Source organism: Drepanopeziza brunnea, assembly GCF_022702325.1.
Source record: "Drepanopeziza brunnea f. sp. 'multigermtubi' strain 214-2 chromosome Unknown ctg12, whole genome shotgun sequence".
NCBI classification, from domain to species: domain Eukaryota; kingdom Fungi; phylum Ascomycota; class Leotiomycetes; order Helotiales; family Drepanopezizaceae; genus Drepanopeziza; species Drepanopeziza brunnea.
Window position 1 is genome coordinate 1,878,264 of NW_027094075.1, and position 24,753 is coordinate 1,903,016.

Sequence of the window (24,753 nt, forward strand, 5' to 3'; positions counted from 1 at the left end):
CCTCAATAGTCGCCATGAGATCATAGAATTACGAACAGGCTTTGCCGGGCCATATCTGGCAATATATGGAAGATTCAAATCTGCTAGTCGAGAGCGATATCCGTAAATAACAAATGGGTAGCAAAGTAAAGTCACCTCCTAGCAAGTGTGCTTGCTACGCAAGGTTTCGCTTATCCGTATCAGGGCATCAATCAATAACCAAACACCACAATAATGTGATCCTGGTGTAATCGAGAACACTTTAGATGGCTGGGAAGTTGTATGCTCACCGCAAATATATTTGGTGAATCCCAATATCTGTCGATACCATAGCATGGAAATGATATGGGAGATGGCCGTTCTCGGAAGCGATACTCGGCCGGGCAGGATACCGTTGTCTAAATAAAAGAAAGGACAGGATATCCTGGAATTGTCATTTTAGGAACTAAAAATCATATTTTGGTGACCTGACGAAGGCTCCGTCGGGCATGATTGTCCATAGGCAAGAGGCTAATCTGTGATATTGAAATCCGTTCCCGGATCATGGACACGAGCCATCTCGCAGCATTACCGGTACTTTCCTTTTTCGCTTCCGTATCCTGACCTGCATGCTCCTCCATGACTCACTCGCACGATTGCCCTCTCGCACCATTAAAACCGCCCAACCTCTACCTCTCTACTCCTGCTGTTCATGCCAGGTCTGCGATTCAACCGCGAACATCGCCTCATTTGCTCCTGGATCGAAACCAAGCCAAATACATAAATACACAACGACGACATGCGACCATTGCTGGAAGACGAGCGCGACATCCATATTCAAAAGGGGCAGTTCTGGAAAGATACACAGGCGGGAAAAAAAAGTCAGAGATCAAGGCGACGTTTGAGTAAATGATCAGTTGTTCAAATAGCGTATCGAGGAAGTTAATCGATGACTGCTCTTCCTTCGCTAAAGGAAAGGGGGAAGAAGGTCTCAGGGGGATAACCCGATTGAGAAACGCAGGCGACGAAACAGTACTGTAACGAGTGATCTCCAGAGGAATACCTAGTGCAGGAAGAAAAGCTCTCTGCGGTTTGTTTCGATCGCCGTGAATCGATTCCGAAAGGCGGAAAATCTCAAACGCGTGGCTTGATCTTTCTATCTTGAACTGAGCAGACCGTTGTCCGTTCTGCATATATACACATACGCGCGTGAAGAATGCTTCGTGGCGTGAATAGAGTCATTAATACGTGATCAGCTCAGTCACTAACAGAGAGATCCCATGAAGACTTTGATTTCTGTGGAAATGAAGAAGAATACGGAGACGCTCGTGTATATGACTGTGACACTTCTCTGGGCAACTTCGGTGTCTAGATATTCGAGAAGACTCTACCAGCTTCCGTGTCTTGACTTGTCGTCAAAGTCAATCGGCATTTTGATAGTTAGATACAGGACGTGACTGGATGTGCTATTCCAGGCACGCTATCAAACATGTTACAATAGATCAATAGTACATTTGCCACAGGGTATAGAAGTGCCGGAAATTGAGTACTGATTTGAAAGCACTGAAATACGTACCTGAACTGGCATAGTCTGGAGATCGGTGGCAAGGAGAATCGCTACTCAATACAGCTGGAAGACGTAACAAGCCAAGTCGGATTTCGCAGGAGGCTCGCCGTCTATTCTTGTCCATACACATACAAAGTACGAAGCCTTATCAGAGAGTGGTGTATCTTAGGTATGGCCTTACCTCTCTTACGTTATCCTGCCCGAACTTCTTCTTCGCATCGGCCGTCGATACCGTCGGCGGTACGATCACATCGTCGCCCACCTGCCAATCAATAGGCGTCGTAACGCCCTTCTGATCCGCCGTCTGCAACGAATCGATAACCCTCAGCACCTCGCTGGTATTCCGTCCAGTACTAGCAGGGTACATCATCATCAACCTAATCTTCTTGCTCGGGTCAATGATGAACACCGAGCGGATCGTGAACGCGATGCCCTTCTCGTCAATGTTCTGCAGATCCTGGGCGTCGACCATGTCGTACAAGAAGGCAACTTCTCGGTTTGGATCTGCGATGATGGGGAATTGGAGGTTCGTCTGGGAGATGTCGTTGATGTCTTCGATCCATCTCGCGTGGGAATCGAGACCGTTGGCAGACTACAGACCATATATCAGTGCACTCCTTTCTTATACTGGTGAGAGCTCGTACCAAGCCAATCATCTTGACGCCTCTGCTCTCGAATTGATCCTTCATCTTTGCAAAGGCGCCCAGTTCCGTCGTGCAGACGGGCGTGAAGTCAGCCGGGTGGGAGAACAGGATGGCCCAGCTGTTGCCCAAGAATTCGTGGAAATCGATATCGCCATGTGTCGTCTTGGCCTTGAAATTGGGCGCAACTGATCCTAATCTCAATCGTGGTTGCTCTGTTGAGGTAGCCAGGAAACGGCGAGATGGAGGGGTAAAGGGCTTCTGAGGCCGCAAAAGGCGTGGACCAGCTGCGCGGATTGAGCGGAAAGCTCGAGGAGCTGCACGAGGTATGAAAGCTGACATAGTGGTGTTTGGAAAAGAAGGATTAAGCCGTTGGAGGGATTTCAATCTTCAAATGTGTTGAGTTGGAGGTTTTGTTATTTCACCGGCTACATCATCCCACTATTGCTTATTCAGCAACTAGCGATTGACGACTCTGATTAGAGCGTGAAGAACGAGGAGTATAACAAATAATCAATTAATTAGGCACTATTAGAGCCCCTAGAAAACGCTTACCATACTCTAAAGCGTCGTTTGAATTTTAACCTTATCAATCACAACCTCAAAAAAAAAAAAAAAAAAAAAAAAAAAAAAAAAAAAAAAAAAAAGGGGCGAACAAGAGCGATCTACGAAGCTTCTTCGCTTGACCGTTGTTGACAAAACAAACTCATCTACTCCACTATTTTCCCTATTCGGACACGACGCCCTTGACGACGACTCTACATAACCACAGACCTGAAAATCAGGGGGTTGGTATAGATGGGGAAATCTCCACCCCACAGAGCCTACGCCGCATCTAATCTACACGCCTACGACATCTCGTCAGAGGTAAGAAGGACGTCAATACAGACACAGATGTCCAAGACTTGAAAGTGCCAAAGCTGGTACACACATCACCACCCGAGTTTTTTGAACGCTTGTGCAGTCCAACGATCTTGGATACGAATTGTCACGTCCACCACCGCCGAGTATGAGAAAGCCGAGCTTCGACATGGAAGGGAGGCTTGCCGCTCCAGAGTTGTTGTGGGGCTGAATTCCATAGGTGGTGATACGTCGAGCTCTGAGGCGCCTGCGGCTACTGGGTTGAGCAGGGCTGGTGGCACAGGGGGATTTTCGAACTGGGGAATGAATTGCGAACCATGGAGCACAAGAACGTGAATCAACTGCCGTATAAGACCATGGAGAACTTCGTTACAGCCCGGACAAGCCTTCATAAAATTAATATTAGCTAACCCTCTCTCTCTCTCTCTCTATCTATATTTCTATTTTACAAACAGCCCTGCCTAAAAGCCCTCTTCGCAAGCTCCGGCTCAGCACCAAGAATATCGGGGTATTTCCATCTGAACCCGTGCTTCATCCACAACTTGAACTTCTCCCTTTTCTTCATCTCCTTCCAGCGCTCTAGCAGAACAGCCTGCTCCTCTAGACTCTTCGCCTTGTACGTCGGACCCACCCAGCACAGGAACAGCCACCAGATGCAGCACCACGCGTACGGCAGCCCTCTCTTGCGGTGCTTGCCGAGCATGAGACCCTTGAACGAGACCCAGCTCTCCAGCAGGCCGACGAAGAACCAGATGAGGAACCACCCGACGGGAACCAAGACGCAGAAGAGAATCAGCGGCGTCCAGTAGTTGTAGTCATCCCTATCGTAAAAGCTACTGCTGGATCTCGACGAGGAAGAATCATAAGACCATGCCTGCGTGCACAGCGCGGTAGGTGAGGTGTAGCATTTCGTAGTCGGCGTATAGCAGTTCGACATGTAGTACGACTCTGGCGCGTAAGTCGCAGACGCAGATGCGACGTCCGATGAAGCGATATCCGAGGGGTTCAAAACGGCAAGGACTTCGGTGTACATGGTCGGGTTGAGGTGCTCATATGAGTACGTGGACACAGACGTGGATAAAGAGGCAATAGTTGGAGTGACGATCGCGGGGACGTAAACGGGGACCATGGAGGTGAGAGTCCAGTTCTGCGAGCAAGTGGCATCCGGACTGTATGTGATGGGGACGACATACTGAGTCTCGAGATATAAAGATTCCGAGTCGTAGGATGCATACGGACGTGCGTAGTCTGGAGCACTCTCGAGGAGGATCTCTACAACTGTAACTCCTGCGTACTCGGCCGAGGTTGTGACTGTGGATAGCGCTGAGTAGGTCGTCGTAGGGACATTGGCGGGGTATGTGTAAGTCGCAAGAGACTCTGCATATGTTGTTCCAGAATAAGTGGTATAGGCGCGCGTTCGATCAGACTGGGTGTAGCCCTCAAGGGTATAGACAGAGAGTACAACGTAAGAAGTGACAATATACGGAGCGGCAAATACCTCGAGCGTAAGCAGCGAGCAGAAAATAACCAAAAGCGACTTCATATCAAAGTACGAGCAAATGGGCGAGTATAGACCTCTCCAGGTATGTTATATCGATCGAGTGTATGAAAACCGCTACGTTAAACTTGAAGTCAATGTCGCAGATCCCAATCCCCCTTATAGGACTAAGAACAATCTGCGCTTAACGAGAGACAGGAAAGGTGTGATGAAGTTGACAAGACCAAAGGAGCTCAGGAGCAGCCCCTCTCCTACTTAAGCTTGTTCTGACTGCTCTGGATCATTTCGCGGGAAGTTTATGGTGCACAAACTCCACAAGGGGACGCGGTAAGATTGCTTTCAGGGGAGATCGAGACCCGAAATAGCGATGCTGTGCCGCAATTGGCCTTACCGAGCACATATTCTCTCCAAGGGGTCCAATGTAACGTCGACGGGAGGCATACAGATAATTTCTGCATCTATCATGTACGAGAATTAGCGGCGAAAGCTGAATCTTTTGAGAGAAATGGTTGGAGGTGGTGGCAAGATTCTGCCACGTTAATGCCACCTAGCCACGAATGTTAGAGACCATTCATTCTATTTCCGTGAAGCAGGCAATCATAGCGAGTCTCAGGAATGTCTTCGTCAATTGCCAAGAACCTGCTTAATTATATGCAAGCCGAGGCAGAAACACACAGCAAACTGTTCACCCAACCCAAACGCTCCATTCTGATTAACATAATGCTCGCAATACGCCCCCAGACACAATTTTATTACTCGTCATGATCCATCTTGCACAATCCACCTACCGGAAGACCCATTCACCGGGCGATTAGATGTAAACTCCGGTCAATAAAAAGCAGCATACTTCTGACTGTGGACCAACAAGAGCTTGTAGGCAACATCGATCTGGGCCAGTGTTCCTTCAATGCACAGTGTTGCAGATACCCCGCCTCGAAGAGTTGAGACTGATGCTCCACTCTGGCGTGTGATAGAGACGATAACTCGAGAGCCGTCTGGTCCGTTATCGAGGAGAGCATCCTGGGCCTCAATAGAAATTTCCAGCCGCTTCACAGATTCAGCAGCTGAGAGAGTAACGGTAGCGAGCTTTGAATTATTGATATTCGACTTGGGGGCATCTGGGGTAGTACTGACGGCCACATTTGGGAGAGGCTCTTGGTCTAGGGTGCTCTGCTCCTTGTTGGCCTCGGGATGACCCAACTCGACGATTTTGTGATCAACTTCGATCGGTGCATCAGACTTGAGGTCAATTTGGGGCTCTGGTAGAGTCTCTGGGAAGGTCGAATCTACCTGGTTTATGGTGACCGGGACTTGCAACGAAAGTGTTTGTTCTTCTTCGAAAAGGCTTGGACTTGGAGATCGTGGCTCACTAGCTAAGCTGGCGATAGTGGACCATGAATTCCAAGCACGCTCTACTGCATGTTAGCGCTACTTCATTTCTACTTCAGCTTCCTGCGCTTACTGAGATATCCGAAACCCTCGTTCTGGCCTGTTTGCTGCTCTGGATCGACTAAGATGCGTTTAGAATAATGACAGGCTGGTGGTAAATGGGCCAGTGGAGTCACTAACCCTCAGACTGGATACTTCCGGAGATGTTACTGAGGGGTTTAGAAGATCCTAAATCACATCAGCGCTGTAATAATTCACGTCCTGACAACTTCGCCTCGCTTACCATCGAGAGCGTACGTAGAGACTTGGGCCTTGAAATGGTTGGATGAAGCTGTCGAGTATCAAAAATGCTCTCAGTTCTTGGGACGAGAAGCTGCAAGTTTGAACCCACTGAAGCTTTCGAAGTTCACCTTCATACTCTTTGGGCCTTGTTCATCTCGCTCTTCCTGATCAGCCAGAACAGTGGCGCCTTCAGCAGCAGCAGCAGCAGCAGCAGTAGCAGCAGCAGCAGCCGCTGCTTTAGAAGCCTCTCTGGAGCGTTGGAATCGAATATACTTGCCGATAGACATGTTGATCCGTGATGTTTGCGGATTGGATGAACAGAATTGGGTCGCAGTCGATCGATTTTCTTCAACGCACGTGTATGGTCATCGTTGATGGATGTGCGGGACACTGTTTTCTGTGAATTCCTCGTGGAGGACTGCTGCTTGACAGGAGGAGAATGAGGAAGGCGAGGAGGCCGATATCCAGAAATTGAAGGAAGGAAGCCATCTCACGAAGAAATTATCTTGTTGGACTCGGCAGGAACCACTTGTCTCGCTTACCAAATTGCTTCACTTCTCTTGCATCTCGCCAAATACCTCTGGATCACCATCACCAATCTTCAACAACCTTGGTCTCGGAACATAAATATATATTTTTGGGCTTCGAAGGGGTTGCATTGTATTGTATAGAAGGGGACCGAGGACGGTGCGGGATTTGGCGACTCCCCCCCATACATGCATCACAAGCCGGTTCTTGGTTGATTTGTTCGATTCTTGTCTTTCATTATGGGTATGTGAATGGACCCGGGACCCGGGGACCAGGTGACCAGGAGACCAGGTGACCAGGGGAACAGGTGACCCTCATCCAGCCTTCAGCTTCCCCTCATGCTCCTGCCAGAAATTCTTGCAAGCCCGATGTCCCCAATGTTCAACCCACCACTCCCCAAAACTATCCTCGACAGTCTCGTCCACCTTCGCCACCCGCTCCTCCCTCCTCAAGCCACAAATCAAACAACACTTCGGAGCTGTCAGAGCCCCCTCCTGGCACTTCACAAGCATCACCTCCGAAATCTCGGGAATAGCCAGATGTAGCTTCACGTCCTTTAAACTCGTGTTCGCTACCGCAACCGCACTCTTCAACCGTCCCAGATGCTCTTTCCACACTCGCACAAGATCAGCTGCTTCCCGCTCCTCACGCACCAGTTCGGTTTTATCGACACCCGCCAACTTCATCCCGCCTTTACCTCCCGCAGCCGCTGGCCCGATTTTCATCGCTTGAGAGAGCCGCGTGTCACGTTTCCAGCGAAGCTTACGCCCCGCGATGATGCGGGCGGCTACTGTAGCGATCAGGAGATAGGCGCGCAGGAAGTCGATAGTGGCGGGGTTGGAGAGGATGCGGTTCTTGAGGGAGAAGGGCTGATTGGCCACTGCTTTGAAGAGGGAGCTTTGGGGAAGGTCGAAGAGATGTGGGAAGAGGGCTAATATGACTGAGGGAGGTGGGATGTTCGTTGGTGGTGCTTCGTTTACGGGGGGTGCTGGCTCTTTTGCTGGTGACAGGATGCCGTTTGCGTTATCCCATTTCCAGACGTCTGCTTCAATGACTGGTGCTGTTCTGGGGAAATTTATAGCCGGTGTGTCTGCAGGTAGGTCTGTGAACTTGCCCAACTGGTCATCATCCAGTGGATTCGGTGCAGGTGAATCCAAGTATGGATGTGGTTTGGGGCTTTCATGCTCCGGCCAAGGAGTGACTGGGGAGGCAGCAGAGTCGGGAGCTGAAATATTCTTTACAGAAGAGGGTTTTTTAGTTACTGTTGCTATAGCTGGTAAGTCACCAAAACGATCTCGCTCTCGAAACGAAGATTTTTCTGGGGCTTGAGAATATGGCAAGCCACCTGGGGGGAGACCATTTGAGCTAACCAACACGCCCGCGTGTTCCATCGGTGGTTTTGCCGTCAAGCTAATCGCACCAAATATCTGCTCAAGGGAACGAGAGGGAAGTTGTGCCGGTGGTGCCTCGGGAACTGCCACCGTCTCGAACTCCCCAAACTCGTCGTCGTCGTCCGCCTCTGCAGAAGCTTCGTCCGCGTCAAAAAGAACATCTCCAGACGAAGGTTGCCGACCTGGGACGGGCTTTTTAGTTTCCACAAGACTCGGAAGTTCTTGCATATTGTTGGCAAACAGGTCAATCGTAGAACTTCGAGCTCTCGTATGCCCCCTCTGAGCGATAGCTTGTGCAGCTGGTGTCTTCAGTCCTCCAAGCCACCGTTCCTTTTTGGCAGTGACATTGACCTGTGCCGGTGCCTGAGGCTTGTCAGAGGCGGAGGCTTCCCAAGAACCCCATAAATCCTCTTGTATGGCCGTTGAATCTGATGCAGGAGCACTTGTTTGGATGTCGCTCATGTCTCCCCATATGTCTCCTCCCGACGCCTTCGCTGGGGCTTGTGTACCTTCTGCATATCCCGGCGTTCCCGACTGCCCCGGGTTGCTCAAGAAGGAGAGGTCGTTCGATGCAGGTACAGCTGCAACCTTCTTGTCTGTAGGGGGAGTATAAAAGCTATCGAACTCGGCGAGCAGGTCTGCGGACATATTGACGAGGCCAAGGAAGAGGATGTGGTGCCGAGCAAACAGATACCGGTACACTCAGGGGATATTTAGTTGTATGTTACTTACCGGGTGGATCATGGTTGGCTGACAGGGCTGCTTGCGGGCAACGCTGAAAGTGCTTGTTTAAGTCGATATCTGATCCAACCCAGACAAGTTGTTTAGATGGCAAGAGAGTCTCGAGCTCTCTCCGAAATGAGGAGCACACAATGCTGCCCCTTTTTCCTTTGATGGTGGGGCGTGGCGTGGGATATGCGACGATGTTTGCGATGATGTTGGAGAGAAGTCAAGGTGGTGAGTTCGATCTCAGCCCAGCCCAGCCCAGCGGAAGGGAAGGGGGAAGGCTGAGCCGGACGCCCAGAGAAAATTGCCGTGATTGGCGGACCTCGATTTTCGCTAAGAAGGATAAGTAGAGCTCCGTAGAGTAGGTACAGTCAGGCAGGCAGTCGGTCAGTCGGTCATTCGGCCAGTAATAAATATACGTAGCAGCAGATATCGACCCAAAGCCACATCAGAGTGACGAGCGACCCCTTACACCTACCTACCTACCTACCTACCTACTCAACCTACCTGATATACATCGTCTCTGTACAGCCTCATCCCTTCGTCAAGAGATCTTCTGAGGTTCTTAGCGGCTTGAACCAGAACCGGTACGATAGTGATGCGTTCGTTGGATGAATCGAGGTTGCAACCTGCGCGCATCATGGCCTGTTGTCTCACTAATCTTCTCTCAGGAAACGCTGGCAGATCACGACTGGGCATGCTGCAAGCCTCGATTGTCTCAAGAAGTCCGTGAGGGTCGACAGCGAGGATAGCCCATGCGTATCTGGACTGAGGTCGGTCTGTTGGAAGGCACGTCTTGTCTTTTTTTCTGACGAGGCCTATTCAAGCAGCAGGCTAACCGGCTTCTCTTCTCCAGACTTTTCTGCTCTTCCAGAGCACCGAGATCACGACTTGGTCACGCGCTCTGGTTGACTCTCGGGGCGCCTACACGTCTCTTAGGGAGCACTTTCTACGTTTCATCGAGAACCCAGACGAGATCGGTTCTGCGCTGGATCCGTTAGACGACGATCAACATGTAGGTCGCTCAAGAGATTCCTGCCAGTTTCCTCGCTGAGACTCTCAGTCCCCCTGGAATAGCCTACGGCAGGATGAGGAGGTCCGGGCAGAGATATTCCAAGATGTGGAAAGGTGTATGCCGGACGAACCCTACTTCCGACGCCCAAAGACTCAGACAATCCTGCTCGACATCCTGTTCATCTTCTGCAAGATCAACCAAGATGTAGGGTATCGACAAGGTATGCACGAGCTGCTTGCTCCCATTCTTTGGGTATTGGAACAGGATGCTATAGACTATGGAAGGGATGGTGACCAAGGACAAAGCCCTGGTGAAGATTTGCTTCTGAAGCAGATTTTGGACCCGGCGTATATTGAGCACGATGCCTTCACACTTCTCTCACTGGTGATGCGGTCTGCAAAATCCTTCTATGAACTAGGTGAGCCGGATCGAGAGGCAAGTACCGCTTCAAGTCCGCAGCAGAGCGCCTCGCCCATCGTTGAGAGAAGCAAAAGAATCCATGAGATCTATCTAGCTCGTTTAGATCCAGAGCTAGCAAAGCACCTCATAGACATCGAGGTTTTGCCGCAGATCTTTTTGATGTAAGCTTTCATGATCGTCCCTATAATCCTGGGTGCTGATGTATCTCGAACAGCCGCTGGATACGACTCCTCTTCGGCCGTGAATTTCCATTCGACGACCTGTTGGCCTTGTGGGATACCCTCTTGGCAGAGGATCCTGGTCTAGATCTGGTCGATATGGTCTGTGTAGCCATGCTTTTGAGAATTCGGTGGCAATGTAAGTAGTTCTGGTTTTGAATCGGAATATTTCTGACACCCCCCTAGTAATCGAAGCGAATTACTCATTTGCTCTAATGTTATTACTCAAATACCCAGCACCCGCTGCCCCAGATGGCCCACAAACTTTTGTGGATGATGCCATATTCCTTCGGGACAATTTCAGTGCAGCTGGTGGCGCAGAGATCATAAGCAAGTACAGTGGAAAGACACCATCTTTGCAGTCCTCGGACTCGAGACCTCTGACGCCACTTGGTCAAGCCCTGAGCCCAAAACGCAACCCGATAAGGACAAGGTCCCAGCTGTCATCGCCAGCACGATTCTTGCAGCAACAAGGAGGGGTTGAGGCACTACTTCAAGGCGCTGCTAATCGAGTGTTCGACCGAGCGGAGCGACTCGGCATCAACCAAGCAGTTCGAGACGCTGTTGGCGAAGCGAAGAAAAACATGCAAGGTTTCCAAGCATCGAGAAATGATTCTAGGCGAAGAACGTCGGAAATTATGAGATGGTCACTCGATGAGGGTAGATCAGTCCCCAACCCTAGAACGGCCATGACGGCAATACACAATCGCAATCAGCAACTTGCACGTATGCTGGAACAAGCGATGGCCGACCTACGAGCGGTCTCGATTTCGCCTGATGGAAATAAGGAGAAATATGTCCAGGCGATGGACATGGCAATTGCCAAAGTAGAGTTTGTCAAGGTCTACTTGGAGGATTCGACAATGCCTCTTCCAGAAGAATTACAATCCGATCCCCCATCTCCCAAAATACCAATACCTGATTCTCCACAACTCCCACCACACCCCCCTACACAAATTGCGACGCCAGAGCCACCAGCTTTGTCAATTCTAGAAGCAGTGACTCCATCACCTGCAGCCAAAGATACAAGCGACCGGCTGCAGTCCACTCAAGACACGCAGTTGAAGTCAGATTCTATACCTGTCCCAGCTCCGGTAACGCCGACCATAAAAGTGCAAGAATCGAGCGCCAGATTGGCAGAGCAAACATCGTCCACCAGACCAAAAGCCCCAGTCCCCACGCGCTCAACCATCGCACAGTCTAGTTTTTCTTGGATGTTGGAGCCGGATGATCTCTCAGGGTCTTCGGCCAAATCCTCGTCTCCGAATTCCGGGTCGCCATTCCTCAAGTCTGGCCGACGTCCAACTTCGGGGCCGAACCGGGAGAAGGCCGCATACTTGTTTGGTGAAGAAGGAGCAGAAACACGACCGCCTTTACTCCAAGAATCGCAACAGGTCTTTAATCTCGGGTCTATAAAGGGAGCCAGGGCAAATGATGGATGATGGGGCTCACAGTCGGGCTGATTACTAATGCTAAAGGCCTTCTGCCCAGCCTGCCCATCTGCCCATAATGCTGATCTTTGGGGCCACGGCCTCTCTCTCGACGAAGAATGAATGAATGAATGAATGAATGAATGAATGAATGAATGAATGAATGAATGAATGAATGAATAAATTTATAAATGAATTAATGAATTAATGAATGAGAGATACACCTACATCAACTTACTACTGCGGCATTGCCGATTTGGGAATGGTACGGGTGGAGCAAACAGCCAGCGGCAGAAAATATGCATTGCACCCTGCTCCAATATGATAGTCCAATATTGGCTAGGACTACCTGCCTAGTACCGTCCGTACTTTCTGGTGAAGCTTTTCGTGCTGATCCATGGAATGATTGGTTAGCAAACTGGATGTCGTAACCAATCCGAAAGTTGGGCTTTGTGATTTGCATGCGTCCCGTGATTGTTTTGCGGCAGCCTCTATGCATCTGGCATTCATTCCAGCGGGCATTGAAGCTACCGGTACCTACTCCGGCTACTCAGGCTACTCAATCACATCACTGTTTAGTAAGGCCAGTCTACTGCCCGGCCACCCCTGCTTGTCGTTACTCGCTTAAGGACCCCGCGATTTAGCGCGGAACTAGCTTAGCGTCCGCCCAAGCACTAGTTGACAGTATCAAAAACCTCTCTGGCTTTGTCTCGAACATCCTCTCCCTCACCACGAACGAACGAACATCCGATCATTGCATACACCTCTGCACCCTCGCCGTCCTCCTCAACCCTCAACCCTCAACCCTCAACCCTCTTCCGCCCGCCCGCCTCCTCCATCCACCTCCATCCACCTCCATCCACCTCCATCCGCCTCGACTTCCTTTGCGACCCTCACACCCCAGCTTCCTCCTTTATCCGGATCCCTTTCACCACCCCCCCCACCCCACCTCCTCAACTCAATTCCTGCGACCAGTCGGCGCACTCCTTGCAACCACTTTCCACGGTATGCTCTGTTCTTCTCCTACATAAGCCCCCATTTTGAAGCTTCATCTTTATTCCATGACTCTTCGCTCTGTATCATATTCACCTTCCTGTCCAATTGCTGATATTGTGCAGACCCAAAGTGACCGATCACAACTCACGTCCTCACCCAGTGTTTCACTGATCACCGAACCTTAACATGTCTACCCCCCAAGACCTCTCGCCCACCGCCGACGAGCTTATCGACAACATGAACCACCTCGGCGTCGCTGGTGGCGAAGAGAGACTCGGACCTGACGGCGAACCTCTCCCTAAGACCGACGAAGAGTATGGCGAGTCCCAGCTCACCCTCCGCGCTATCGTCTCCTCCAAGGAAGCTGGTGTCATTATTGGCAAGGCCGGTAAGAACGTTGCAGATCTCCGCGACGAGACCGGAGCCAAGGCTGGTGTGAGCAAGGTTGTCCAAGGTGTCCACGACCGAGTTTTGACTATCGCTGGAGGATGCGAGGCCATATCCAAGGCTTATGCTATTGTTGCTAGGGCTCTATTGGAGGGTGCACCGCAGATGGGTATGGGAGGTGTTGTCTCCACCAGTGGCACTCATCGTAAGTAGCATCTAGGCACATCGATACAACGATCCCTACTGACGCATAGCGTAGCAATCAAACTGTTGATTTCTCACAACCAGATGGGTACGATCATTGGCCGCCAAGGTCTCAAGATCAAGCATATTCAGGATGCTTCCGGAGTCCGCATGGTCGCACAGAAGGAGATGCTTCCACAATCGACCGAGCGCATCGTCGAGATCCAAGGTACCCCCGAAGGCATCCAAAAAGCCATATGGGAGATTTGCAAGTGTTTGATTGATGATTGGCAACGAGGAACCGGTACCGTCTTGTACAACCCAGTTGTCCGAACCCAACCCGGTGGAGGACCAGGAATGGGCCAGGGTGGTGGCGGTAACGGCCGTGACAACTACAACAGCAGCCCACGTGTCATGCGTACTGGAAACGGAAACGACTTCAGCGAGAACGCTCCCCGAACCTACAACAGTCGCCGTTCCAACTCTGATGCCGGTCAGCGTGGACCACCTACTCACGATGAGAACGGAGAGGAATACCAGACCCAGAACATTAGCATTCCGTCTGACATGGTTGGATGTATTATTGGACGTGCTGGCAGCAAGATCAGTGAGATCCGCAAATCATCCGGAGCCCGTATTAGCATTGCCAAGGCACCTCATGACGATACCGGCGAGCGTATGTTTACCATCATGGGAACCACCAAGGCCAACGAGGCCGCTTTGTACCTGCTGTACGAGAACCTCGAGGCTGAGAAGATGCGCCGAAGCCAGAACAACGCTCAGGAGTAGGGTGTTCCTCTGTATTCCTCCGTTTTCGATTTTCTTTTCATGCAGGCAAACATCTTAATTCCTCGCCAGATCTGACTTGCCGCGAGACTGATACGGCGAGGGATCTTTGTCAGTCTGCAGCAAATTCTTTAATGGACCAATTCTCCTTACGTCAAAAGCACTCTCGGCACCTTGTTTCTTTACTTTCTTTTCTCGTTACGACTACGGACTTTTACGAAATTACGGTCATCAGCAGCAACTTGATGGTGTACTCAGGTAGCGCATCTCCTCCAATGTCACTTTCCCTCGATACTCGACACTGACGATTCGCCTTGACCCTCAATCCCCCGACTCGAGACACCGACACCCTGTCTTCGACATTATGTATTCTGCTAAATCCGACGTTCACCCAATTCGAATTTTGCACGAGAATCGACCTAATCTCGTCATTCATCCGGCCATGACCTCCCTTCTCATACAGTCCCGAAAATCACCAATCACCACATTGCCCTGCCCTACTCCATACCAACATCAATGCCAGAAACCGCCTGGACTTTATTCGACGCTCTTGTCATCAAGATTTTGCTCCCTGCACGCCATTGTCTCTCAGCTCGCTTGCCCGGTCTCCGCGGTCACGTCGACATCTGAATCTCTGGAAAGATGTAGGAGGATCTAGTCGTAGACTATCAGTCGTAAACTAGTCGATCTGAGATTCTGAGCAATGACAAAATCAATGAACTTCATTTGGGATTTTGACTATCATATGACAGATGTGAACTAATTCCGTACCTCTTACTCAGGCATGATGTTATTTCTATACCCGGTACTGAGACAGTGACCCAGCATCCCACTCGTTTGTCTATCCAATGACATTGAAAGCCGACACTGTCTTCAAGCCGCTGTACATACGCTCACGCGAACCTTTACTCCGCCTCGCAAAGGCTCTCATCTAAAGCATCCGTCGATCAAATATCGCCCTCCCCTCTCATATGTACAAAGGCTACCCGCGCCCTCCATTGTAATCTGCGCCCCCGGCCTTCCTCAAGCGCACCACAATGTCCCCCTCGTCCAGATCCCCCTTGTCCCTCGCATCGACCTGGATGCTGTGGTGTCCCAATACGCGCTTCACGGCGCCGCTCTCGATGCTCACCCGCGCCTTCCGCATCACCTTGGTCCCCTCGCCGATCCAGATGACGAGGACGAACTTCACACGCTTGGACTCGGTGTCGTTCGCGTACTCGACGCGGACGTAGGCGTACTGCGCCTGCGAAGGGTCGAGTTTGGATTGGAGCTCGGGTAGGCCGCCGGTGCCCGTTTCGGAGAGGATCACTGAGAAGGAGTAGGGAGGTGAGTTGGTATACCAGGATTTGCCATGAGTTTTACCTTTTCTTTCCTTTATCTTTTCTCAAGGAAGAGTAGGGAGGGGGTATGGGGTGTATATGGGGTATAGGTAAAGTCAAGTGGAGATAGGTATGGGAGAGGCAATGAATAGGGAGGTTAGTGTAGGAAGGGAGGAGAAGACTTTTGACTTACGCTTGTCGCCCGACGCGGATGCGTAGGAGATGATGAGCCAATTCGTTTCGGAGGTGTCGGAGCGCACATCATCATAGGCGGTCTTGATTTCGGGGGCGTCGACGCCGGACATGATGGGTGGATGGCGTTTTTTGTTCAAGAAGAAGAGGGAGAGGGAGAGGGAGAGGGCGAGGGCGTGGGCGTGGGTGTGGGAGAGGAGGGGTTGTTGATGGAGTGGAGTGGGCTTCTTTTGGTGGAGGTTGATACAGCCCGCAATCGGTGACTTGGCTGAAGAGTTGAATCTCGGGATTGAAGTGAGAGGATTGCGGACTGCAGGCTGCAAAGGAATACTTTGAATCGTCCAGACGGGTATGAAAGTGTCAAGTATTGACTGAGATTCGAGAGCGAAGACAGACCGAGCAACCCCGTGTCAGATCGCGCTAGGATCTTTCACGCCCGCAGAACTGCCGCTATCCACCGACTCGGCCTCGCTACAAGGAGATAAGCGTCAGGGTCTTTTCTGGTGCAACAGGCTGCGTGCTCCGTGCAGAATTGTGGCCAGCTTGTCCCTCGCTCAGCCTTCTCTATCAAGTTCCAATTGCTTTCTCAACCTCCATCTCCATCTCCCCTTACTTTCTTCTTTCCTTGTTTTACTTGCAGACAGATTCACTTTCCTGGAATTTCCTTACCACGTTCATTTTTGGGGACAAGAAGAAGCAATGGCTCGAACAAAACAGGCGACCCCGTTGAGGAGAGAGCCTTCCTCCGAGTCCATGGGCAAGGCCGTCAACGAGACCCCGAGTCGCAGCGCAAACAAGTTGGATAAGGAGATCAATAGGAATAATGCTGCAATTGGAGGTGCTGCAGAAAAAATGCTAGAAAACGTTGTGCCAGGTGTGAAAGAGGCCGGCGCATTGCAATTCCTGATCGCCGCTGGTGGGATATACGGGTCCTTGTAAGTACTCGGTGCTTCATCAACATTCAGAAAGTAAATGTTGATTCTGTGGTAGTCTCACCTGGGCGCTCCTCCAAGAGCGTCTTACAACTACACCATACGGATCCGCGGATGCGCCCGAGCTCTTCAAGTTCCCCGTCTTCCTCAATACGGTGCAATCTCTCTTCGCCGCCTTTGTCGGCTATGTCTACCTCCAATTCGACACCAAAAGCTCTGAGAGCGCCCCTATCTTCCCTAATCGCCGCATCGTCGTTCCGCTGTTCCTCGTGGCTGTGACTTCGTCCCTCGCTTCGCCGTTCGGCTACGCTTCATTGGCGCATATCGACTACATCACCTTCATACTCGCAAAGTCATGCAAGCTGCTCCCCGTTATGTTCCTCCACATCACGCTCTTCCAGCGTCGATACCCGCTATATAAGTACCTAGTCGTTTTGGCCGTAACATCTGGCGTTGCAGTCTTCACTCTGCACGCTGGATCGGGCAAGTCCAAGCCATCCAAGGCATCCATCAACCCGGATAGAAACAGTACTTGGGGACTTTTGCTTCTCGGAGTTAATCTACTTTTCGATGGCTTGACGAACACCACGCAGGACTACATATTCCAGAGTTTCCAGCCATACAAGGGGCCGCAGATGATGTGCGCCAATAACATTATGAGTACGCTTCTCACGTTCTCTTATTTGGCTCTGTCACCGTACCTAGTCCACACGGGCATAGGAGAGTATCTAGGCATGGATCTTACGTCAGGCGGTGGCGGCGAGTTTACCGAGGCGTTGGCCTTCATGGCTCGCCATCCGAGTGTCTGGTACGACGTTCTAGGCTTCGCGATTTGTGGTGCTGTCGGTCAGGTCTTCATCTGTAAGTCCCAACCTATTACTGCCCTCTCCAGTAACCCATGTCCCAGCAAGAGAGCCAAATAACTAACAAGTACAAAAGTCTACACCCTCTCAACCTTCTCCTCCCTCCTTCTCGTAACCATTACCGTCACCCGGAAGATGCTCACCATGATCCTGTCCGTCATCGCTTTCGGCCACACCCTCGGCGGCAAGCAGTGGCTGGGCGTCGGTCTCGTGTTCGGTGGTATCGGCGCCGAAGGCATCATTGCGCGCCGGGAGAAAGCCGCCAAGGAGGCAGCTAAGAAGAAGCAGAAGAGCGCAGTCACGAAGGAGTTGTAAAGACACGAAGGCAAAGTGAAAGAGAGAATTATCACGAAAACGATTTAGTCGAGGGAAGTAGAGAAAATAAGAAAGAAGAATAGAAAGAGACTAGAACCTGCCGGGTGCATAAGGTGACGAGATGGGATCTACATGACCCTTTTCTTCTTATACTTTCCTTCTCTCGTGTGTACCTATATATATATATATATATATATATATATATCGGGCCGGGCGTCTAGGAACCGGGATCTTTCTTGACAGGCGTTGGTTCTTCTTACTTCCCTACCATCCCTACCTTCCCTACCTTCCTTACCTTCCCTACCTCAGTCACCTAGCCTAGCTAGCTCCACGAAGCAAGATCCTTTTTACACGCTAGATAGATAGATAGATACCTAGATACCTAGATAGACACATACCTAGATACCTAGATACCTATATATATATATATATTTATATACGGGGCACCGGGTACATCTGACTAAGTAAGTAGGTTTCTGGTTTCTTCCGACGTTGACGTCGACGCCTAAATTTAGATAGATAGCCATCCATCCATCCCATCCATCCATCCCATCCATCCACTCGTATCCCTTCCCTGTTTTAGCTATCGTAGGTTCCCAGTTCCTAGGGTTGAAGGAGTAGAAAATGAAGAAGAAGAAGAAGAAGAAGAAGAAAGGAAAAGGAAGAGGAAAAAGGAAAGAGGAAAAGGAAAGAAATCCTGACACACAACGTTTGGGACACCTTGATTGGAGAGGTTAGAGAGAGAGGCAAAGAGAAGCTACCTCCTACCTACCTACCTACTACTCCGTACGTATTTTGAAACCCACTTTACGCGGAAGACCCTTGGGAAATTACCCAGTCAGTCCTTCGAGGAGATATCGTCGTGTTGTCATGCGGCTACACTTCACAATCTGCATTTCACATGTCTCACTTCTCGCATTATTGTAAGCATAGTGAAAGAATATCCGGAAACGTCATATTCCCTATCCCCATCCCATACCTAACCCCCGTCTCCCCTTTGCTGCTTTACTTGATACTCATTACATTTTACAAGTCGTGGCTTCTCCCTCTCTCATTCCGCCCCGCGCTCCCCAGACCCATACCCACAGCAACAGCCACTTGCTTCCTTGCCTCTCCCCCCTTCACTTGGAGAGAAAAGGATGAAAGGAGAAATAAAGAAAGGAACATGTACAAAAACGCCAAACAATGCACAACCAGAGCAAAGAATGATAAACGCCAAGTCGACCGCTCCCTCGCCACATGCTCATTCAAAAATGATGGCTGGCGCAACATTTATTTCGTCCGCTCGTTCAGTTGTATTACCTTTTCTCTCAAAACGCCAGAAGCACGCAGGAAAGATCCAATACCACTCAATCGATTGCTCGGCCAAGTCTCTTCTCCTTTCGCCCCTCCCAAGCCACAGTTCCAAACAGACCTTTAATCAAAAATGCGGGTTACAAACATTTGGGCGAGTTCTTTTCGGAGAACTGAATAGAACATTCCGTCAAACCGGCTCACCGAATCAATTCCGGTATGGGTCTTACGTACATCCTCGATTAGAGAAAGTCGTCGATGGAGCGTGTGATGGGGGCTTCGCCTTTTGTAGGCGGACTCCGAGGGTCATCGCCAACAGCCAAGGGAGCTCGAGATATGGGCGGGAAGAAGGACGTTCCATTGAATTCCATGGTCCGGGGAGAGAATAGATCTGGGATCGGAGAAGCTTCTGATTCGGGAAGTAAGCTGCGAGTCAGGCCTTGAATAGGATTTTCGGTCATCGCTTCCAGTCTTGGAGACATGAGGCTTTCCAGAGGATCAACATTGATCTCCGGAGGGGGCATATTGTCGATAGTCATGCTCCCAAACCCAAAATCTCCAAATCCAAAATCGAAACTTTCCATTCTCGCGATCGCAGAGAGAGAAGGAGCAGGCGAGACTGCATTTTCTCCAAGCCTGCAAAAGCTGATTGGCTGTGGCATCGTTTCCACGGGCTCGGGTTGTGGTACTGTTTGCTCTGGCTCAGTCAACGTAGTGTCGAGCGAGACGTTGGGCGTGGAATTTCCTCGGGCGCGGCATGGGATTGAGGGCACTTGAAGAGTCGAAGAAACCCCAGCACCGTAAGCAGACAACGTAGGTCTATGTTTCACTGTGGGTTTCCGGACCGTGCTATTATTTCCCGCCTTCTTCGCCTCGATCACTTTCTTGAAGTCGGATAGGGAGAACAGTAGCGACATGTTAGGGTTTACCCAGCGTGATTTCGACTGCGCTTGAGAGTATGCTTCGGTTGAGCTCAGCTCTTGGTTCTTGTACATGTGATACGCGATGATCAAAGTTGCAGATCGGCTGGCACCTTGCTGGCAGTGAACGAGTACCTTCTTACCCTCCTTGGTCCGCTTATCAATGAGCTCACACAAGTCCCAGAGTTCGTCCTTGACATCTGTGTTGTGATCCCAGGGTACGTGGATATACTCTGGCAGAGACTTGTCATCATTGGGAGTTGGTGTGGTCGGCGTAGATTCAGCAGAGTGCGATGGCTGAAATTCAAAAGCTGTCTGGAATGAAAACGAGGAAATTGCTGTATCTGGAGGGCAGTCGCTAGAGATCGAACTAGTCCGTGAGACCTCCTCGGTCTGTGGCGCTAGACTCGTTTCCGCAGCCTTGAAAGGGTTCTTGACCTCTCTCGCCACGTTGATGATGACATCAAATTTCATGGCCTCTTCCGCCTTTGGCTCCAAGTAAAGATGGACACTGGGTTCGTGCATTAAGATGGGCCCTTCGGGATAAGAAGGTGACTTGGCATCGTCCCCAGAATGGTGCCTGTCAAATGAGTCGCCGCCGACTGCTACTCCGGGGACTCTAGTGGCCATTTGAGTCCCTGCTGGGGCCTCATGAGTGTCCTCATCAATAGTGAAGGTTTGCATTGCCAGACTAGACTCCTTGAACCTGGAAGGTCCCAGTGCGGGTTTCCGTTCTCCTCCTAGTGTCATTCCTCCACTGGGCCCGAAGCTCGGTGTCGATATTTGGGGTGATGAAACCGAATGTTTTAGTCCTCTTCGTTGCAACATATTCGGAACCCCAGGCGATCCAGGTGGATTCACAGACAGAGCCAGCCTGTTGGCTGCCCCTGTGTTCAGACTCAATATACTCGGTTTCCGTCTCCCTGTCAGGGCCGGGGGTTTGATGAAGCTTGGTGAGGAAGGTTCAAGGGCTTGCACAGTCTCAATGCTAGCATTCAAGTTGAGAGCAAGGCTTTTCAAATTTCGCCCTTTGCGAGGGGAAGGAGAAGTCATGGGCCGCTCGCGCGGCAACTGTAGTCGAGGAGAGTTACTATCGTCCATCTTTAAGCTTTGGAAAGAATCGAGACCAAAACTAGATCCAGGAAAAGAAGACAACGGCACCAGGGTATTGACGGGTGATTCCGGCGAAGAGTTAGGAGAAGGGTCAGATAGTGAAGACGAGTCAACAGTTGAGATCGTAGTAGTAGGTGATGAGTCGGTGGAGTCTGATGCCTGAGTAGACGTGCTTTCTCGGTGTTGGTGTGAGTGCGCGGCGTCTTCTTCCGTTTGTGGCCGTAGCACCGACCCAGGCGCTGAATGTGTACTGCTAGACAATTTCGGAATAGGTCCCAGACCTGGGCTTTCTAGCATAGCCATATCCATATCATAAACAGACATGAATGAGGGTATTTGGTTCTCATACATCCTCGGCCCAGCTGCTGACGATATCGTTGGGAGTTGAGAGTGCCTTTCTAAACTCATTGTATTTACCGAAGCCTCTTCTGCTCGGTATTTCGGGCCTCTCGTCGGAACTCCAACGATGCTTTCGACTGTGGTTCGCTTTGGAGACGGCGGGGTTGATATTGTGACGGCGGTAAAGGGTCTCTTTAACGTTCGACCGTTAGCATCTTGTAGACTTGCGATCGGGACCATGACTGCGTTACTTCGTATATCTTAAGATCAATTGAGACGGTAGCGTTCTAGAAAATCTTGATCACTGTTTAGCCGCAGAACAAACACAAACGTAACACGGGTGTCCCTGACACGAAGATTCGTCGTAGGATAGATGGAGGGGTAAACAGAAAGGTGAAGGTAAAGATGGAATGAAAGGTGAGGTATTACCGGGAGTTGTGCGGCAATTTGTTTTGGCCGATCTGACAGCAGACTTGGTGCTTAGCGCCCAAGTTTTCCCAAACAAGGCGCTTTGAGAATCGAGATGGAGGGCTGAATAAAGGTCGGGTCACCGCACGGACTTTCAGAGGCTAGAAGTGTTGCTCGAGGCAGACAAGACAATGGCCACTATGAAAGACTCTCGAAAACAGCAAAGACTGGCCAACTTCCAACCTTCTTTGTCTCGTCGCAGAGACCGGTCCGCAAAGGTATCTTTTCGTGGTGGCTAGTAGTGTTTCGATACCTCGTAGTGGAGGGGCTGTGCGTTTGCTCGACCCTTTGATGTCGCGACTCACGGCACGGTAGTGGGTGGGGCCTGAGGATAGTGAAGTTGAAGGTGACAAGCAAGAACAGAGAGGGTGGATTGTGGAAGAGTCAGTGTTGGCGATCGGTCGGTCGGTCGGTCAGGGGTTGATTTGATTAGTGCTGGCCCGTACAGTAGTAAATGGTATGTAGCTAAGGAGCGCGTGTCAGCTCGTATGCAGCCACTCAGAACACGGAGAGCAGGCGCACCATCCAAAAATAGACGAGCCAGGCCAGTATGAGCGCCAACCGGCAGCGAGTAACGAGGCGGTGGAGAGGAAGATGCAGGGCACAGAAAGGCACGGGGCGGTTAAGAGCAAGATCAATTGTCGTGACAGACTCGATGGACCCCGGATACCAGAGCCTCCCGCCTGCAACAAAGCCAGTATTATGTGTAGGGGTGGTGTTCGTGTTCGTGTCCAAGAAGGAATCCCTTCTAGGTCTCTGCGCGTGTTCCTCCAGGGACCAAGAATTTGTAGAGACTACGAAGAATATCGGTGGCAAGTGTCGAGAAATTATCGATTACTTTCAGAGTCTGGATTCGTCGTGGATGCCTCGTGGCGGGCAGTCGTGTCGAGGATGCGAGGAAATCGAGGTTGTGGCCACGGATTGTGGGTCGCCACCGGCTACAAGACCGTGTCGAATTGAACGAGGCCCTGTCACTATCCCACTTCTGCAGAAGGTATGCCCGTCCAAGGATGGTGACAAAGGAGCAGATGGTTTGCGATTGGCGATTGATGGATGAATTGCGATGGTTGGGGTCGGGTTTGGGGTTGTATGGTTGAGAGAGAGAGGAGGATGGTAGGCAGGTCGGTCGGTCGGTCGCTGGTCGCTTGGTAGGTAGGCAGGTAGGTAGGCAAGGTGGATAAAAGGGTCTCAACACAAGGAGATCAGTGTCAACAAGCCGTCGCCGGACGGGAGTAGAGGGTGGGGGGGGGGAGGGAGGTCGATTAGAAGTATATAGAGGACAGGAGGAGAAAAGAATGATGTTGGGTGAATGGGAGGAACTGGCGACAGACGGCCGGATTGGGGTTGCGTTGCTTTGGGGATTCGATGCGATGGAGGCCTGAGGCACCTCGATCTATTCCTGGCGGTTTCATACTTTGCAGGGACCGCAGTTTGATTGCATATGCCCCATCACGTGCCCTGGGACCAACATCCGCGGATCCCTTAAATAAAGGTTGGCGTGGCCACGGTGGCACGAGCCCAAGTTCCAACTAATACCTATAACACGTACGTAGTAGTTATACCGGTAGTTGTACTTACGAAAGGGACAGCCAAAATCTATCTGTGCCACCGTCGAGAGTGGCATAGCGTAGGGTAATAAAGGTTCGCATATACTCTGTAGGTTGAGGAGGAAGCTTTTCTATTCCCAGTGGCAAAGAGGCTCCCTTGATCATGCTTAATCTACACTACTTGGTACTCTCTCTGCCTCTCTCTACCTAGTTGTTTGTACAAGTAAGTTGTAGCACCTACTTCACGTCGTTGCTTGCGTGCGTATTCCGTGCTCCGTAGGGACATCAATCGGGACATCACCGTCGGTGAGTGAGGCTGAGGCTGAGTGGAGCTGAGGATGGATGGATGGCATGCGGCTGGAAAAGCTCAGGCTAATAATAGGGCAGAGAGTAGGGTAGAAGGTAACTAGTTGGACCTAGGAAGGTAGGTGTTTAGGTCCCTTGCTTACGAGATCCTCCAGGAGAAGGCTAGATAGAGTAAGACTATAGATATATCTCTTCTCCTGACTCGCCAAGATCCACACGGGGAGGAGATAAATAGGTAGGTGTTGTACTGTACTAAGATACTATACCGGTAGTAACTATAGTATGTTATAGTAATGCTATTACAGTAACTATAGCTACTACCTACTGTAGCTTCCATACTTCTAGTAGCTATATTAACTACGGAGTAACGTAACTATAGTAGCTACTATACTACCTATACTATATCCTCTACTTACGGAGTAGTCCGTCCGGATGATCCACGAGCCACGTCCTGCTCCGTCCAACAGATCAGTGAGCTTGGACAGCTCTGACTATTTTTGGACTTTTGGATCAAACGATAGTCCCTTTTGGGGACGCAGGCCCTCCCTTCTAGGACATGACATCGGGACGAAATCGGCACGAACCCAGTCGAGAATGACAGTAAGCCGACGATATCGCTGAAGCCGGACCTGAGATTGTGGGAGGTGACGAGATGGATGACACGAGATGAGATGGATTGAGAAGAAATTGAATTGAAATGAGAAGAATAGAGACGGATTGATTGATGTAGTAATAGCCTCGCTGATATCCGAGCCCCAGTTTGAAACATAGCGCGGGCTGCCGGCGTCGAATGCAGAGAGAGATATTGCTTGCATAGCTGTCGGGGTAGAAACGTCGTTAAATGCCACTATGTCTCGCTCGAGATGG

At 50.6% G+C, this 24,753-nt stretch overlaps 9 protein-coding genes across 9 annotated transcripts; 3 read left to right on the forward strand and 6 right to left on the reverse strand.

Moving 5' to 3' along the window:
- Positions 1-1,345: 1,345 nt before the first annotated feature.
- Positions 1,346-2,508, reverse strand: L3040_007247 (uncharacterized protein; the record flags this gene model as incomplete). The annotated part of the gene is made up of 4 exons (XM_007290200.2): positions 1,346-1,438; positions 1,535-1,549; positions 1,716-2,117; positions 2,170-2,508. 4 exons carry the CDS (start codon positions 2,506-2,508, stop codon positions 1,346-1,348), a joined length of 849 nt encoding a protein of 282 aa, XP_007290262.2.
- Positions 2,509-3,472: 964 nt separating this feature from the next.
- L3040_007248 (uncharacterized protein) lies at positions 3,473-4,570 on the reverse strand (the record flags this gene model as incomplete). Its single annotated transcript, XM_066156204.1, has 1 exon — positions 3,473-4,570. The coding sequence occupies one exon, from the start codon at positions 4,568-4,570 to the stop codon at positions 3,473-3,475; it is 1,098 nt and encodes a 365-aa protein (XP_066011009.1).
- A 783-nt stretch (positions 4,571-5,353) lies between these two features.
- On the reverse strand, positions 5,354-6,483 carry L3040_007249 (uncharacterized protein; the record flags this gene model as incomplete). Its single annotated transcript, XM_007290202.2, has 5 exons — positions 5,354-5,937; positions 5,988-6,035; positions 6,095-6,142; positions 6,198-6,245; positions 6,306-6,483. The coding sequence occupies 5 exons, from the start codon at positions 6,481-6,483 to the stop codon at positions 5,354-5,356; spliced, it is 906 nt and encodes a 301-aa protein (XP_007290264.2).
- A 555-nt stretch (positions 6,484-7,038) lies between these two features.
- On the reverse strand, positions 7,039-8,763 carry L3040_007250 (uncharacterized protein; the record flags this gene model as incomplete). Its single annotated transcript, XM_007290203.2, has 1 exon — positions 7,039-8,763. The coding sequence occupies one exon, from the start codon at positions 8,761-8,763 to the stop codon at positions 7,039-7,041; it is 1,725 nt and encodes a 574-aa protein (XP_007290265.2).
- Positions 8,764-9,439: 676 nt separating this feature from the next.
- Positions 9,440-11,936, forward strand: L3040_007251 (uncharacterized protein; the record flags this gene model as incomplete). Its single annotated transcript, XM_066156205.1, has 6 exons — positions 9,440-9,462; positions 9,513-9,630; positions 9,698-9,856; positions 9,905-10,437; positions 10,491-10,633; positions 10,681-11,936. 6 exons carry the CDS (start codon positions 9,440-9,442, stop codon positions 11,934-11,936), a joined length of 2,232 nt encoding a protein of 743 aa, XP_066011010.1.
- Positions 11,937-13,106: 1,170 nt separating this feature from the next.
- Positions 13,107-14,279, forward strand: L3040_007252 (uncharacterized protein; the record flags this gene model as incomplete). The annotated part of the gene is made up of 2 exons (XM_007290205.2): positions 13,107-13,512; positions 13,567-14,279. 2 exons carry the CDS (start codon positions 13,107-13,109, stop codon positions 14,277-14,279), a joined length of 1,119 nt encoding a protein of 372 aa, XP_007290267.1.
- A 979-nt stretch (positions 14,280-15,258) lies between these two features.
- On the reverse strand, positions 15,259-15,903 carry L3040_007253 (uncharacterized protein; the record flags this gene model as incomplete). Its single annotated transcript, XM_007290206.2, has 2 exons — positions 15,259-15,587; positions 15,792-15,903. The coding sequence occupies 2 exons, from the start codon at positions 15,901-15,903 to the stop codon at positions 15,259-15,261; spliced, it is 441 nt and encodes a 146-aa protein (XP_007290268.1).
- A 586-nt stretch (positions 15,904-16,489) lies between these two features.
- L3040_007254 (uncharacterized protein) lies at positions 16,490-17,900 on the forward strand (the record flags this gene model as incomplete). Its single annotated transcript, XM_007290207.2, has 3 exons — positions 16,490-16,725; positions 16,781-17,583; positions 17,662-17,900. The coding sequence occupies 3 exons, from the start codon at positions 16,490-16,492 to the stop codon at positions 17,898-17,900; spliced, it is 1,278 nt and encodes a 425-aa protein (XP_007290269.1).
- A 1,535-nt stretch (positions 17,901-19,435) lies between these two features.
- L3040_007255 (uncharacterized protein) lies at positions 19,436-21,805 on the reverse strand (the record flags this gene model as incomplete). Its single annotated transcript, XM_007290208.2, has 1 exon — positions 19,436-21,805. The coding sequence occupies one exon, from the start codon at positions 21,803-21,805 to the stop codon at positions 19,436-19,438; it is 2,370 nt and encodes a 789-aa protein (XP_007290270.1).
- Between the last annotated feature and the right edge of the window lie 2,948 nt (positions 21,806-24,753).